Genomic DNA, 17,911 nt, shown 5'->3' on the forward strand with positions numbered 1-17,911 from the left:
TCGAGTACCAGCATGTCCACTCACCATTCTGACCATTTTGGGTTTCATAAAGGAAGTTAATTTCCAGTCAAATAGACCATAAAGCAGAGTACGCTTTAGGGCGGGGCTAAAGGTGATTGACAGGCGGCTACTGCTACCAGAGCCATAAAGGGCGTCAACTGTGGCAACTTGTTTGCGACACAACGACACGGTGAAGGCCAAAATCCAAGATGGCGACAAAATGTGGAACTCTTGGTTTCAAAACGACGGTCCACAAACCAACGGGTGATGACGTCCACTTCTTTAACATGTTATCCACGCACAACTCTTTATTTCCCCTTGAAGCTTGGTGATGTACAGAATGCTTTCAGTTGACACCTCCAGTCAATGTATGTTGATTTATGTGCATCTTATTATGACTAAGTCTCTCCCGCTCTGGCTCCAGACGTGAGGCAGCTTTTTGGAAGAGCATATTATTATTGCAGGACCCACACAGATAACACAAGAAGCCCACCCTATAGCTCGCCTGCATCTGCCTCTCCAGCTGACCTCATTCTCTCCCTCTCTTCCCTCCCTCAGGCATGCCCGGCTTCATCAAGTCCCCCGATGACCAGACGGGCATTTCGGGAGGCGTGGCGTCGTTCGTGTGCCAGGCGGTGGGCGAGCCCAGACCCCGCATCACCTGGCTGAAGAAGGGGAAGAAAGTTAGCTCTCAGCGCTTTGAGGTACGACCTCAAAGGCCCCTCTGGGATGCTCATTAGCGCTCCGCTTCATGTGTCTGGGGTAAAGAGAGACAGCAGGATAGGTCTTATACTCGCAGTGGATGTGTGTTTAGTAGCAGCGAGGATGAGCTGCAGGCTCTATGTACTAATCACCCCTATGCACTGACACCTATGCAGCACTTAGTGCCTGTTTGAAGACCACTGGATGCAAATCAAGTTAGTCGCAGTATTATGATTAGAATACCTGAGGCTCGGACCGTGACCTCCAGCATTCACTGGGGCGTTTTGCAGCCGAGTGTGAAGCGGCAGGGATGAGAGTTAGCGCCTCCAAATCTGAGGCCATGTTGCTCTGCCGGAAACCGGTGGATTGCTCCCTCCAGGTGGGGACAAACTGCCTACCCCAAGCGAAGGAGTTCAAGTATCTCGGGGTCTTGTTCACGAGTGAGGGTAAGGTGGAGCGGGAGATCGACAGGCGGATCGGTGCGGCTGCAGCAGTAAAACAGGCGCTGTACCGGTCCGTCCTGGTGAAGAGGGAGCTGAGCCGGAAGGCGAAGCTCTCCATTTACTGGTCGGTCTACGTTCCAACCCTCACCTATGGTCACGAACTCTGGGTCGTGACCGAAAGAACGAGGTCTCGGATACAAGCGGCCGAAATGAGCTTCCTCCGCAGGGTGGCCGGGCTCACCCTTAGAGATAGGGTAAGGAGCTCGGACATCAGGAGGGAGCTTGGAGTCGAGTCGCTGCTCCTTCGTGCTGAAAGGAGTCAGCTGAGGTGGTTCGGGCATCTAGTCAGGATGCCTCCTGGACGCCTCCCATTAGAGGTTTTCCAGGCACGGCCAACTGGCAGGAGGCCCCGGGGAAGACCGAGGACACGCTGGAGGGATTATATCTCGACCCGACCCCGGATAAGCGGCTGATAATGGATGGATGGATACCTGAGGCTCAGCATCACAGATCTGCAGTCAAACAGCGGAAGAGAAGCCACCATAGAGACAGCTGATCGGCTGTCGGGTCTATTCAGTGTGTGTGTGTGTGTGTGTGTGTGAGCAAGTTTATTCATGGAGGACCATGACACCTCTTACCTCAGGCCATTTACAATCTGTTAAAGGATTATCCACGGAGCAGCGAACTGAAGCTTTGCTTAATCACATTTTACAAACACTGGAATCTATATTTCCAACATATTTTCAAATGTCTACAAGTGTTCCCAATGTTGTAAAATTTGTTATGGAAGCTACATTTCTACGCTACAGCTTGAGATCTATTTTAGTCATCTAATGTCTGGATGAAGTCTAAAGTTGGCTGTTAGCTGAAGTTACTATTGTTTTAGCCCGGTGGCACGGCTAGCCGGTCGCTAGCCTTTAGCACTTTAGTTATTTATTCTTCGTACTTATTTTAGGCCCGAACATGATGTTTTCCCTAAACTTTACTAATTGGGTTTGTGGCCTAAACCTCAGCAAGTGTTCTTGTTTGAATTCCAACATTAACCACACGTCCACTGCGACCGCGTCACAGTTTGACGCTACGCTAGCTAGCGTGCTAGAAAGCGTCGCCAAGGGTCCTGAGAAAAGAAAGTGTTGGAAAGGCCTCGATGGTTCCGTCCAATAACAAGTGTCAGAATGGAGATCCACTCTTGTGCGGTGAAAACTCTCCTCCGTTGTCTGTTCTCTGGCCACAGAGATGTGAGTCTGCTCCTGGAAGCCTCGCGTTCAGGAAGTATATCAAGACCAACCCTTAGTTATGTCACTTTCACAATGATTCAGGTCAACAGCTAACAGAATAATAGTTTTTGTCTGCAGCTGCCTGATGTGGTTTGACAAAGAAATTGTACAAAAACTATTCCATGTCATGGATCACCTGCCACCATGTCTATACAGTGCAAAAGCATTGGTGCAGCCCTTCTCTTTACAAGTCTCTTTCCAATTACATCCATTACAATATGCAGAATCTTTACGGGAATCTTCCCAGAATCTAGACATTCCACGCAGGCCGCTGCATAGACGCACACAGTAACTGCTTGTTTAAGGACGGTGAGAGCCTCCTGCAGGACGGTGAGAACCTCCTGCAGGACGGCGAGAGCCTCCTGCAGGACGGGGGGAGCCTCCTGCAGGACGGGGGGAGCCTCCTGCAGGACGGTAAGAGCCTCCTGCAGGACGGTGAGAGCCTCCTGCAGGACGGGGGGAGCCTCCTGCAGGACGGTGAGAGCCTCCTGCAGGAAGGTGAGAGCCTCCTGCAGGACGGTGAGAGCCTCCTGCAGGACGGCGAGAGCCTCCTGCAGGACGGTGAGAGCCTCCTGCAGGACGGGGGGAACCTCCTGCAGGACGGTGAGAGCCTCCTGCAGGACGGGGGGAGCCTCCTGCAGGACGGGGGAGCCTCTTGCAGGACGGAGGGAGCCTCCTGCAGGACGGTGAGAGCCTCCTGCAGGACGGGGGGAACCTCCTGCAGGACGGGGGGAGCCTCCTGCAGGACGGGGGGAGCCTCCTGCAGGACGGTGAGAACCTCCTGCAGGACGGGGGGAGCCTCCTGCAGGATGGGGGAGCCTCTTGCAGGACGGGGGGAGCCTCCTGCAGGACGGTGAGAACCTCCTGCAGGATGGGGGGAGCCTCTTGCAGGACGGGGGGAGCCTCCTGCAGGACGGTGAGAACCTCCTGCAGGACGGTGAGAACCTCCTGCAGGACGGGGGGAGCCTCCTGCAGGACGGTGAGAGCCTCTTGCAGGACGGGGGGAGCCTCCTGCAGGACGGTGAGAACCTCCTGCAGGACGGGGGGAGCCTCCTGCAGGACGGGGGGAGCCTCCTGCAGGACTCTGCAGCAGCAGGAAGGCTCATTAGCTGCCAGCCAACCCAAATGACTCCAAGTGAAGTGACTGGACAGGAGTCCCACGGAGACGAGACACTTGGTTCATGTCGTTGTGAGTAATAGGAATTATCTTCCACCTGTCTGCCCAGCATTACTCAAACTGATGGCCACTCTGTGTGTGTGTGTGTGTGTGTGTGTGTGTGTGTGTGTGTGTGTGTGTGTGTGTGTGTGTGTGTGTGTGTGAGTGTGTGAGAGAGAGAGAGTGTGTGTGTGTGTGTGAGTGTGTGTGTGTGTGTGTGTGTGTGTGTGTGAGTGTGTGAGAGAGAGAGAGTGTGTGTGTGTGTGAGTGTGTGTGTGTGTTTGTGTGTGTGTGTGTGAGTGTGTGTGAGTGTGTGTGTGTGTGTGTGTGTGAGTGTGTGTGTGTGTGAGTGTGTGTGAGAGAGAGTGTGTGTGTGTGTGTGTGTGAGTGTGTGTGTGTGTGTGTGTGTGAGAGTGTGAGTGTGTGTGAGTGTGTGTGTGTGTGTGTGTGTGAGAGAGAGAGTGTGTGTGAGTGTGTGTGTGTGTGTGTGTGTGTGAGTGTAAGTGAGTGTGTGTGTGTGTGAGTGTGTGTGTGTGTGTGTGTGTGTGAGTGTGTGTGAGAGAGAGTGTGTGTGTGTGTGTGTGTGTGAGTGTGTGTGTGTGTGTGTGTGTGTGTGTGTGTGTGAGAGTGTGAGTGTGTGTGAGTGTGTGTGTGTGTGTGTGTGTGAGAGTGTAAGTGAGTGTGTGTGTGTGTGTGTGTGTGTGTGTGTGTGTGTGTGTGTGTGTGTGTGAGTGTGTGTGTGTGTGTGTGTGTGTGTGTGTGAGAGTGTGAGTGTGTGTGAGTGTGTGTGTGAGTGTGTGTGTGTGTGTGTGTGTGTGTGTGTGTGTGTGTGTGTGTGAGTGTGTGTGTGAGTGTGAGTGTGTGTGTGTGTGTGTGTGTGTGAGTGTGTGTGTGAGTGTGTGTGTGTGTGTGTGTGTGTGAGTGTGTGTGTGTGTGTGTGTGTGTGTGTGTGTGAGTGTGTGTGTGTGTGACAGAGATGACTTAGAGCAAGCCCTTCAAAGCGTCTGTGTCCACCCTGTCATCCTCCTAGAAGTCAGGAAACAGCCCTGCTGTCCCCAGAACTACACGTCTACTGATCTTGGTCTTGGCATTTTGACATTTTCTCAGATTTTCAAAGACATATTTCTTAATTGTGTCCAACTTCAACTGCATTACTTTTGAAAAAACAAACCATGTCTTGTGTTGCATCAGGACAAAGTTCCTCACGTCCGTGCATGACAAAAAGAAAACAGAGAAAACCAATCACAGTCCTAACTAACACGTGTGACTCAGACAACAGTCTCATTGCCGGTGGATTGGATGTTACATAAATCTCCCTGACAGTTCATGTAGGATGTAGATGTGCAGCCGTTGAGTGGTTCACATTATTCCAGTCTGCAGATTAAAGAAGCGTCTGGATTTCCTCACATGGGATCTGGATAATGACCTCTGATCACGGGTCATATATAGATATTAACACGTCATTGGTTTGTAAAACATTTAGCTTCAAATGAACTCTTCAGGACATGAACACTGGTCTCCTGTTGAAGGTCCTGTTTGTTTCAACCTCCAGTTCCTGTGTGTGTGTGTGGGCCTCAGAGCGGCTCAGCATGCGTTTGAATGGAAATGTCACAGCTGATGACTGTAATCCTCTGCTGTTGTCTGCCAGGTGATTGAGTTCGATGACGGCTCGGGGTCGGTGCTGCGGATCCAGCCTCTGAGGACGCACCGCGACGAAGCCATCTACGAATGCACCGCCACCAACAGCGTGGGAGAGATCAACACCAGCGCCAAGCTCACCGTCCTGGAGGGTAAGACCTGCCTCTAACGCCCCACACGGCCCGGGCAGCTGAAGGGCCTTCCTGTCCCGTGACAGTAGAGCTGGTCCTCGTGGGCTCAGGCAACACATTGGCATGGCGTGACAGCTGGTTCTAGTTCTAGTGAGGCTGTGGCCCCTGGACTCAATAGTACAGCACCAATAGGAGGAGGGACAGGCAGCACTTGGCATTGTACTGTATAGGGATCCTTCACCAAAGAAAACACTCAAACAACCTTTTACAGATCTTTCGACTAAATCAACCAATCGATTAGTCGACAGATCCGTAAAAACCGAGTCTCTCCACAAAGAATCCCATGTGTTCAGACAAGTGTTCAGACATGTGTTCAGACATGTGTCCAGACATGTGTTCAGACATGTGTCCAGACATGTGTTCAGACATGTGTTCAGACATGTGTTCAGACAAGTGTTCAGACATGTGTTCAGACATGTGTTCAGACATGTGTTCAGACAGCATCAGTGCTAGGAACAGAACGTTATAGAAAGTCTCAAGGCAGCAGCAGTTTCAGAGCCGTCCTCCAAACTAAAAGACAAACCTTGTCGGCTCACTTTGCCCTTCAGAGTGAACCACATCCACATGTTCCCATCTTGGACTTTGATCAGAGGGTCAGAATTGTTTCCAGAGTCTGAGCTGTCGCAAATAACAAACCTTCATCGCCATGGTTACGAGTGTTCAGCGTCTTTGCCAGCACTACTTTCTAATCAGACGGCACCTTTAGCAGGACAACACCTCCTGAGTGCCGGATGTGATGTAAAGGTATGATCTGCTGTGGTTGTGGTTACGGTTTGGTTCTCCACAATTCATATTCCCTTGACATTGCCATGCGCCTGGTTCCTGTAGCACTCATGTTCAATGCATTCTTTCTTCATCTTCGATGTGATAACACCAGAGATATACAAAGTGGAGAAACACAAAGTGTTCCTCCTGGTCAGGGATTAAGATGTGGAGAAAGAAGAAAAAAAGAAAAAAAGAAGAAGCAACCTTATTGCGCTGGAGTTGCAACACGAGTTGCTCCAACAAGAAGATTCTCCTCTCGGTGAAGTAGCTAGAATCCAAGAGTGGTGGAAGGAACTGGAGGTACCACCAGAACCACCAGGATCTAGTTCTTCAGCCTTCAGGTGAGCGAGAACAGAGAACATTTGGTTGAAACTCAATGGTGAATTGTTCTCCGTGAAGTTTGCTGGGATAATTTAATTCGGCCCCCAAAAGGTATTTTATACAAACCCAAACTCTGGATGTTGGCCAGCTGTTTTACTGCATTTGGAGCGAGGTGTTCACTCGAGACGCATGTGCAGACCGTTCTCATGCCAGCCCCCTGGCAGCGGTCCACTTGTGGCCGATCATGGTAATGCCCCGTCCCGCCGCCGGCAGAGAGGAGGCGCTACGGCGTCTGCCTCGGTGTTGGCTGAGAGCAGCAGACCCACACCAGTAGAAAGGGACTTGGCTGCAGAAAGCGGATTATCCCCCACAAGTGTGCTTCTCCAACTAGTACCAGTTGATGTGATTACTTGATGCTTCTTGCTACAAATTGAATTAAAACCGTTCATTTCATGCTTGGCCACAGACACATGTCTGCCACCGTGACGACGCTCCAGCAGCCGCGATGGAACACAGTGTCAGAACGGCGTTTGGCTGTTGATGTCTGAGGCCAGAATGGAGCCCAGTGTCTCTGTGCCTGTTCCTGAGTTGAAGGGATGTTGGCTGGGACCCTCCTGTAGGTGTGCCTCTAGACTGCTCTGTTCTTTGCCAGCGGCGAGATGGAGCCCAAACACATTCATTTAATCGACTCTCTAATTGATAGACAAACAACCACACACACACACACACACACACACACACACACACACACACACACACATGGGCTGTCTCTCTGGCAGCGTTTCCCAAATCACTCAGGAACCCATTATGCTTGTTATGCCATGTAGATACTGTCAGCAGCCTGAGGCTCGCCGGCTTGTTGCACCCAGCAAACACCTTTCCCCTCTAAAGCCACACACAGTGACAGGGTTGACAGTCACTGTTAGTAGATTCATATTTAGCACACAGATAGAAAACACAGAATAAGCACTTTTCATGTGTGATGCAGACATGTTCAGGAGGGAGCTGCTGATAGAATACACAGTGTATATTTGACAAAGCGAAGCGATTTCAGAAATCTCATTAAAACTCTCCGTATGTCTGGTTAGAGCATGAATGATGTGTTCATAGAAGCCCTGGAACCATAGTGCATCTTTACGGCATCTGTAGTGCAGATAGTGTGAGAGAGAAATACTGAGTCACATTGGAGAGTATTGGGCCTAAATAAATGTTGAAAGCAGTCGGGTAGAGTGACACTGCAGATACATCTTTATGTATCTTCATCTTCACCAACACTTTGGGGCTTAACACAACTAATCAATACTTTCCATTGATGTCAAATACAAAAAAAAGAACGCAGCATGAGAGTGAGCCTACCCCTGAAGGCAGCATGAGAGTGAGCCTACCCCTGAAGGCAGCATGAGAGTGATCCTACCCCTGAAGGCAGCATGAGAGTGAGCCTACCCCTGAAGGCAGCATGAGAGTGATCCTACCCCTGAAGGCAGCATGAGAGTGAGCCTACCCCTGAAGGCAGCATGAGAGTGAGCCTACCCCTGAAGGCAGCATGAGAGTGAGCCTACCCCTGAAGGCAGCATGAGAGTGAGCAGGTGGTCGTGATGCTACAGAAGCTGCTTCAGCTTCACCGCATGGCGTTCTGTTGGGAGGGGAGACTGCAGCGCCGCTACACAAGCGGTTCCAGGCAGCAGAGGCGAGCTGCAGGCTGCTGAAGGCTCCGCTGCTCCACCAGGCTGGACGCCCGTCTCTGTTCAATGCAAATATAAAAGCTCAAGTAGAAGCTTTTGCTTCATTTGGTAATGAGACCTTCATCCACACAGTTTCACCGCTTCAGAAATAAGTCCCCACTCAGGGTGTGTGTGTGTGTGTGTGTGTGTGTGTGTGTGTGTGTGTGTGTGTGTGTGTGTGTGTGTGTGTGTGAGCTAAAGGGAACATGGAAATAACAAAACGGCAAAAAGCAATAACAGAGAGTGGGAAGAAATGAGAGAGGAAGAGGATGAGGAGAGAGGAAGAGGATGAGGAGAGAGGAAGAGGATGAGGAGAGAGGAAGAGTGGACAGCAGGACTCTGGGTAATGAGAGTGTGGCGTTAGTCACGAAGTGAGCTGACGGGGAGAGAGAGAGAGAGAGAGAGAGAGAGAGAGAGAGAGAGAGAGAGAGAGCTTAAGGATGAGAGAGACTACGAAGACGAGCTGCAGACGCAGATGAGAGGCGTTGTGCAGCAAAACATCATAACTTCATAACTTCATGACTTCATATACAGGTAGTCGTTTGCCTGGTTGGACACTGGAGAGGAGCCTCGTCTCTCCTGCACTGGTCCCAGTGGAGCTGCTGGTCTCTTCCCCTGAGAGACGGGCATGCTAACCACTTCATACTTATGAACCAGTTATTCCTTCTGGGGACACCCTTCAAAGATTATATGATCGTTAGCTCCATGTTCCACGTTGTCTGAGGAGTGAAGTTCCTGCTACTGATTAGCAGAAATGTCTTTTAAAATAAATCTGTCGGCCGAATTCCATTTTTCATCAACACAATGAGGAAATATTGATCCAGTCCCAAAATGTTCTGACTCAATGTATTTCATTTGTTTCCCCGACAGTAACCACTGATAGAAATGAAAGAATGAGTAACATGTGTTATGGATATGTTTAGTGCAGTTTAGTGATGGTTTTGTTGTATTGAGGCGTTTGTGACAGAAAGTTATGTTTAATTAAAAAACAGTAATGAATCAGTAGTCTAGGAACATAAGGGTTGACACACACAAAGACTTATGTTACTCTGCGTCTAATTTGATATATATTTTAATGTTTGACTAAAAGGCTCCAAAGCTCTGATTCAGATGTCCAAGCTGAGCTGGAGCTGCTGCTCACAGACAGATGGAGGCTGTGAGGAGGTCACGTGACATCACAGATCCTTACAGATCCTCTCGTCTCTCAGGAGGGGCGTGGCCTTCACCCTTAAGGTGGAATATGGGCGTGGCCTTCACCCTTAATGTGGAATGTGGGCGTGGCCTTCACCATTAAGGTGGAAGGTGGGCGTGACCTTCATAATTAAGGTGAAATGTGGGCGTGGCCTTCACCCTTAAGGTGGAATGTGGGCGTGTCATTCACCCTTAAAGTGGAATGTGGGCGTGGTCTTCACATTAATGTGGAAGGTGGGCGTCCCCTTCATCCTTAAGTGGAATGTGGGCGTGGCCTTCACCTTAAGGTGTAATGTGGGCGTGGCCTTCACCATTAAGGTGGCAGGTGGGCGTGACCTTCATCCTTAAGGTGAAATGTGGGCGTGGCATTCACCCTTAAGGTGGAATGTGGGCGTGGCCTTCACCATTAAGGTGGACGGTGGGAGTGACCTTCATCCTTAAGGTGACACGTGGGCGTGGCCTTCACCCTTAAGGTGGAATGTGGGCGTGACCTTCACCCTTAAGGTGTAATGTGGGCGTGGCCTTCACCATTAAGGTGGGCGTGACCTTCATCCTTAAGGTGGAATGTGAGCGTGGCCTTCACCATTAATGTTGGCTGTGGGCGTGGCATTCACGCTTAAGGCGGAATGTGGGCGTGGCCTGCACCATTAAGGTGACATGTGGGCGTGGCCTTCACCGTTAAGGCGGAATGTGGGCGTGACCTTCACCATTAAGGCGGAATGTGGGCGTGGTCTTCACCATTAAGGCGGAATGTGGGCGCGTAGATGGCGACATGTGGGGCCGACCCACGGGAAGCCACATCTACTTGATTTGGAATTTACAAAAGAAAAGTGGAAAAAGATATACAGAAGTAAATCCAATAGACTAGTTATACAAATTATAAATGATCATAGTTTTCAGAATGAAACTATATATTGTGAAATCAACTTGCTTGCAGCTGAGAGTATATTTTTTATTTGTATTAGTATGTGTTTTAATCAGTCAATCATTGCAATACAATAAGTAAAGCTACGATCTAAGATACCAAACAGAAAGCATGCTGTGGCCCATGAGAGGTGGAGGATCAGGTCACTCAAACACCACCAGACTCATGTATGCAGCCTCTTCCACCCGTCACTGCTCTTTATACCATGCTTCAGATTGAAAATAATTGGTATCATATTTTTTAGCGTGTGCTTTTTTTCTTCTTGGATACGTGTGGGATGCAGTGAGCCAGGTCGAGCTGCGCCTCCGGAGCAGGTAGAGTTAAGGATGTAGCTCGAGGATCCTCTGGTAAGTATTGCCCGGTTGGGGAGGGAACCCGGCAGGACCTGATACGGCCGATTATACCTCACGTCCTTTCTTTCACCTGATGAGCCCCAACAAGCGCTGAAAGGCCGGAGACCGAGCGGCTGGTTGGCCGGAGCTTCGTTAGCGAGGAGACATGACACCTCGTGACAGACGGTCGTGCTGCTGCCTCGTCTCCAGGAGATGAAGGAAGCCTTCCAGCTCGGACTCAGCAGGAGAAGTGAAGCAGCAACATCTCTCAACTTGGATATGATTCCTCTTTTTTTTTTTTTTTTCAGTATTCGTCCACAGGGTGTAGACACACATTCAGGTGGCAGGGTGAGGAGCATCTCTCGCTGCATTCACTTGCACTCTGACATCAGAGTTTCACTACTTTTTTGATATGTATATTTTTATTTTTATTGTTCAATGATGGGGCTATTATTTAGGGGTGCATGCGGTGGAACCGCCACAGATGAACTGATTACTTATCAACGATCAACGACACTTCCATTGAAAAAAACTCAAAGATGATGTCAGGTGAAGTGACATTCCCAATGAAAAAAGACACTTCAACTGTTAGTTCTTGCCCTTTTATCTCGTACACTTACTCCTCGTACAGCACATTTCAGTTCATTTCTCAGCTCCGTTCAGCTCTTACATCGTTCAGAAATTCAGTTTAAATTGGCACTTCAGTGTCTTTGAGTGCTGAAAAACATCCAATCCAAACAAACGAAAGAAAAGAAGAGGATGTAAAAGCTTAAAAAGGATTAAAGAGATCGGGTCAGGAGCTCAGACACCAGAGGACCCTGGAGTTGAGGCGCTACTTCTTCGTGTGGAAATGAGTCAGCTGAGGCGGTTCAGGAATCTGATCAGGACTCCTCCTTGACGCCTCCTTGACTCCTCCTTGACGCCTCCTTGACTCCTCTTTGACTCCTCCTTGACTCCTCCTTGACGCCTCCTTGACTCCTCCTTGACTCCTTGACTACTTGATGGCTCTTGGACGCCTCGCACTTAATTGCCCATTTACTTCCGCTATTAAGTAATAACTAAATTACAAAACACCATTTTTAATTCAAGTAATTTAAAGAACTAATTTATTAATTTGGTCCTCACCCCTCAACAAAGAGGAAGTCTTCTGTCGACTCCACGCTCACACGTCTGTCTATCGGCGGCCTTCTGATTCTTAGCAGGAACCGCCAGAGATTCTTTGGAACAAACAGGCAGCTTGATGCTCCCTAACTGCTCAATAAAAGAGCTACGCTACTGAGCTACGCTACTGAGCTAAGCTACTGAGCTAAGCTAGTGAGCTAAGCTACTGAGCTAAACTCGTGAGCTAAGCTAGTGAGCTAAGCTAGTAATCTAAGCTACTGAGCTAAGCTAGTGATCTAAGATAGTGAACTAAGCTACTGAGCTAAGCTAGTGAGCTAAACTAGTGAGCTAAGCGACTGAGCTAAGCTAGTGAGCTAAGCTACTGATCTAAGCTAGTGATCTAAGCTAGTGAGCTTAGCTACTGAGCTAAACTAGTGAGCTAAGCTACTGAGCTAAGGTACTGAGCCAAGCTAGTAAGCTAAGCTACTGAGCTAAGCTACTGAAACGCTATTTGATTCAGAGCACAGAGACACTCAGAAATGTGCTCACACAGTACCAGCGCTACTAGCAGAGCCTCTAAAGCCCAACTCTGACTGTACGTCATGAAACTGACGACTGAGACAATAACTAATAACCGTCCTGTTGTTTGACCTCTGTAGCGCCCCTGTTTTCAAACGAACAGAGAGCCTTCATCAGCTCTGCCAATACATTCTGATCTCACTGCTCGTACTTGTCCTCCTCCCCGCGCTGCACAGCTGTTGAAAGCTGCAGGTGTGGCTCTGGTATGCAGGATCATCCCGCTCCCCGTCTCCCTCGTATAAAACAATGTTGATTAGAGCTGCCGATCTCCGTGCCAAGGCCTCCTGATACAGCTTGTACCAGGTACCTCGTGTTTATCTCAGTGCCGTTGGAGATGTTTCCTTTTACCCCACCCCATGGACTTGACGTTGATAGGTTCATTTCTCGTACAGACATATTTTGATTAGAATCCGAATCGTCCAGTACACATACATGGAATTAGTTTCTGTTTTTTTGTGTAGCATTAACACCAAAAGAGTTCAAGTCAAAGTGAGCCTCACTAAGTCTTCTGCCAGAATGTGCAGAAGACTATATATATATATATATATATATATATATATATATATATATATATATATATATATATACGTTGGTGCCACGCTGTCTTGACATGGAAGCGTTGGAGCGTCTCAATCCTCCTGAAACCAAATCATACAACCTGAACTCGCACTGAAAGGATGGCTTTTTTTATTACCACCTCTTGTCTTTGAAGACTTGACCTTCATTACTATCAGTTCTCATAACTTTGTACTCAGCAAATTAATTGCTTAAGTTGGGCAACACATTGACATCACTGCATCGAGATCTGACGAGGCCCAAAAGAAGAACAGTAGCAGGTTAATAAGGTTCCTGGACCACTGTCTGGAGGTCAAACTTGAATGTGAGGACGCCTGAAATGCCCCCATTGCTCTCTCACTGCAGAGGAAAACTGTACACAGGAAGTAAAGTAAAAGGTCAAAGTTGAAGCAGGAAGTGTCTTTGTGAACTGATGGACGTTTGCAACAGACAGTTTGGGTTATGATATTCCAGGTTGCCTTTTTATTTCTCTTCCACAATAAGTCGGCCTACCCTGGAGATTTCTTTAAAACCCGTCTTATCATCTTCTCGTGTTAGACACTGCTTGACTTCTTGTTGGTGCTGTAGCTGTAGTATGTACAATCTATTATTGACTTTGGCCTCTCCAGACCTTGGTCCCTCCAGACCTTGGTCCCTCCAGACCTTGGCCTCTCCAGACCTTGGTCCCTCCAGACCTTGGTCCCTCCAGACCTTGGCCTCTCCAGACCTTGGTCCCTCCAGACCTTGGTCCCTCCAGACCTTGGCCTCTCCAGACCTTGGTCCCTCCAGACCTTGGTCCCTCCAGACCTTGGCCTCTCCAGACCTTAGTCCCTCCAGACCTTGGCCTCTCCAGACCTTGGTACCTCCAGACCTTGGTCCCTCCAGACCTTGGTCCCTCCAGACCTTGGCCTCTCCAGACCTTGGTCCCTCCAGACCTTGGCCCTTCCAGACGTTTAGTGAATACATCACCTTCACTGTGTGAAGAGTCAATGTGTGACCGGGCCAACAGACAACCTTAAAGATCTCTGGTCACACTTGTGTGTGTGAGAGTCTCCCACCAGAACATGGCCAGATGTCAGGTCTGGGCTCATGAAGACAATCCCCTGAGTCACTGGCTGCTCACTGTCTCTGATAATGAAGGCTGCTGGGTGCTCTCATTCATCCAAGGCGTCTGGCTTCAAGGAAAGGGCTGTCAAGCTCTAACGCCCTTTAATTCCATCACTTTTAGTTAGACATAACTCCGACGCCTGAATCTCACTCAATTAAATCTCTTCACGGAAAAGAAGTCTTCTGCATCTTTGACAGCTTGTTAGTGCCAGACTTTCTCTTTCAGTCCCGTCGTCTTCCCTCAGACAAAAGGAGCTGGCAGCTCTCTCAGACGTAGGAATGCTAACGATACCACAGTTTGCATTTCCAGCGTGACCCGTGGCCCATTATAGAAACTCCCACATCCACCCGGAGGACCCGTTCTGGCTTTAAAGCAGGGACGTGACCCTGTCTCTGACCCGAGTGTCATGCACGTGAGAGAACCACGGATTCTAGGCCAGACTTGAGTTCGGCAGCGTCTAAAGTTTCATAACATATTGTGTGAACATGACGCCCTGTGTATTATGCTCGCTGTTTCAGTAATCCCCTCTGCAACATAATAGCCTGTACTTAGGCAGGACAACAAAAGCACGAGGCAGGGGGAGCTTTAAAACACGGCATTGGATTTCGTGGCACGTATCTGTGGCATTCAGCGCTGTCTGCTGCCTGTCTGGAAGGAGCTTCACATGAAGGGGGGTCTAACTTCAGGGGACCTCGAGAACACAAGCAAGTATGTGTCAGGTAATACGATGATGCGCTTAGAGACAAAAACACATCGACTCCTCAAGCCTGTTTCTGAGACCAAATGTGGAAGATAAGTCCACACAGTTCACACAATGCGACCGGCTCAGATGTGCAATAACATGTGCTGCCTGCAGCTGTGGGATCTACAAGCATAGAGCTGGTAGGATTGCACGGCTAGTGGGCCACCTGCTAGAATGAGCAGAAACGGCCCATCGGTGGTCCTTTGGTCCCATGCTTAATGTCACCAGCTCAGTAGCTTCCTGACCAGTGAACATGGGGCTAACGTGAGTTCAAACAAAAGCACTTGCTTAGTTTCAGGATAACCATCATGGTTGGGTCTAAGATAAGAACTTAAACAAGAACGTCAACTTAGCAAACCGCTAACAGCGGGGCTACTGGAAACATGGCGGCCGGCTTCCTTAAAGGACCCGCCCCCTATGTGCGAGCTAACAGCTTGTTCTAAGCTAACTCAATCACAAGCATTCTTATTTTCAGGTGATATACACCTTAGGAAAACCCCTGAAATGTCTCCTCCGGCTCCTCCACCTCCTGCCTTGTGGTTCTCTACACACATTTCTCACTGCAGACAGCTTTGTGTTTCCACCGGGACGTCCTGCTCGGGGCCACCAACCAGACACAGTTAAACAATACGCCTGACTGTTGGTGGAACAGCATCATCATTATGAGGAGAGCAGGTTCTGCATTGTTCAGGGTCAGCTCATCGTGGACATATGCTCATCATCATTTGAATGGACCGAGAAAAATGAAGTAGTGATCAAAGTTTGTACAGAGAACTGAGAAGTTGTTTTTAAATTGTTCCAAGTACATATCTTTGTCACAATTCTTAACAGTTGAACTATTTAAAACATGTTTCACATATATATATATATATATATATATATATATATATATATATATATATATATATATAGAGAGAGAGAGAGAGAGATAGAGTAAGCTCAGTGAAACATGTGCTCAAGACAGAAGGCCTCGTGAAAGCATGCAGAGGAGCGTCTGAAAGAGGTTGGCAACATGTTGGTCTCCGACCACCTGATTAAACTTTATTACAAATCAACTTTCAGTCCTTCACTCTTAATGTGAAGAGTTCAGGGATCAATACCCAACCCTCTGTGTCTTTGTGTAGAACTGATCATGGAGCCAGGTCCCATCCCACCACGTCTTTCTTCCATCACATCCCGCTGTAGGACCCCTGCTGGTCTGGTTTGTGCTCCAGTGCCCCCCGGTCTGTAGTGGCTTCTGGGGATTGTGGAAATGATTTGTAAGCGCTCTTTGTGGCCTGAAGTCACCCAGTTAATGGATTATAGACTCACAGCCCATTAGACAGAGCCTGCGGGCTGTTTACAAGCTGCTGGAGCATCAACCCAATCACCTCCTGCTGCTCCGTCAGTGGAGCTCCATCAGGTGTCCATGGAGCGACAATATGGGGCAGGCCTTTAACAACAGGGGGGGCAGGAATCAGAGAGGAGAGGAGATGATCAGCTGTTAGTCCTGTAACCAACTGCAGTCAGCTGACAGACCGCTACCCTTCTGTGTGGTAGGATCTACTGTACAGGTACTGTTGATGTTATTATCAGAATCAGAATCAGCTGTATTGGCATGTGGGTGCACACATACACACACACAGACTCTGGTCACACATTGACTCGTCGTACATATGATATACAAATAATTAAGGAATGTGTCCCTGACTATGATTCTCAGATATTGCCCCCTGGCTGTCCATAACCCAGAGAGGGAGATATGAGTCTCATCTCTGAGAGACGCTGTAAGGGGCCGGTGCTGTTAGTCTGTGGCTTCAGGGGCACATGTCGGGACTTGAGACTCAAACTTAGACGTGAAAGAACCTTCATCATTTCCCTCATCATCAGCTGTGCTCTCTCTCCTCTCCGGCAGCCAGCGGATACGTAACCTCCTAAGATTCACACAAGGACGCGTATACGGACAGCTGCAAGCAACACAGACGCCTGGTGGTTGAGTTTATACTGTCAAGACTTTAGACCAAAAGCATGAGGCTTGATTGGACTCTAGCTCAAAGACTTGAGACTTGGACTTGTGACCAAAGACTTGGTCACATGTGTGTGGGTGCAGACTAGTGGCAGCCACAGAGAAGTGATATGAAGACACTCTGAAGGTATTGTGTCATTTTAACATTTCAATCAGTAGAGCATAGACATGAAGGTCACGGAAAGGTCAGGCAGGGAAAGACAGTCATCAAGAACAATGCTGCGTTCACAACACTCAGTGAATGTGAGCTGGCTACAGGGCAGCACGCTACGCTAATGATGTGTGTGTGTGTATGTGTGTGTGTGTGTGTGTGTGCGTGTGTGTGTGTGTGTGTGTGTGTGTGTGTGTGTGTGTGTGTGTGCTGCAGCCCTGGCAGCTGTTCTGTGTTGGGAACAGGGACCTGATGTGGCTGTGATGGAACCCTTTGGGAGCTGCAATGGGTTCCCTCTCTGTGGTAATTAGAGTGTGCAGAACGCTTGTACACACACACACACACACACACACACACACACACACACACACACACACACACACACACACACACACACACACACACAGCATGCTATTCGGCATCCCACACAATGGTAATGTGGTTGATTGGTCCTCAGTGCTGTGATTAGGGCCGTCCTGTTAAAATAATGCTGGTAACCAAAGTGATCCCTCTGGTGAAAGGCGTCTGCAGCAGCCAGAGATGTTCTTGTGATATTAGCATTTAAAGTGCATAGAGCCATTCTGTGTGTAGCTTAGCTTAGCATAACACACTCCGGCACGCGCTGCAGCGTCTACCAGGGATCTGATGAGTTCATGAGAATGCACACGCACGTATCTGTTGAAGATGTGGGGTCATGATGCTGAGAGCCTTCAGGACCCAGCAGAGACATACGCAAAGCATGCTGGGAGAGAACAGAGGTGAGCAGATCCATACAGAACGTCACAATACAGAACGTCACAATACAGAACGTCACAATACAGAACGTCACAATACAGAACGTCACAGTACAGAACGTCACAATAAAGAACGTCACAGGAAAGAACGTCACGATACAGAACGTCACAGTACAAAATGTCACAATACAAAATGTCAAAATACAGAACGTCACAAGAAAGAACGTTACAGTAAAGAACGTCACGATACAGAACGTCACAGTACAAAACGTCA

At 48.8% G+C, this 17,911-nt stretch overlaps 1 protein-coding gene across 1 annotated transcript in view; it reads left to right on the plus strand.

Moving 5' to 3' along the window:
• Positions 1–560: 560 nt before the first annotated feature.
• Positions 561–17,911, plus strand: part of ptprfa (protein tyrosine phosphatase receptor type Fa) — a gene marked incomplete at its 5' end in the record, with an annotated part of 188,492 nt that continues 171,141 nt past the window's right edge. Inside the window, 2 exons of the mRNA XM_079220647.1 lie at positions 561–704; positions 5,227–5,368. Coding sequence (XP_079076773.1) covers positions 561–704; positions 5,227–5,368 — 286 coding nt within the window. The remainder of the gene's footprint in view (positions 705–5,226; positions 5,369–17,911) is intronic.

The sequence above is a fragment of the Taurulus bubalis genome, assembly GCF_910589615.1.
Source record: "Taurulus bubalis genome assembly, chromosome: 7".
Taxonomy (NCBI): Eukaryota; Metazoa; Chordata; class Actinopteri; order Perciformes; family Cottidae; genus Taurulus; species Taurulus bubalis.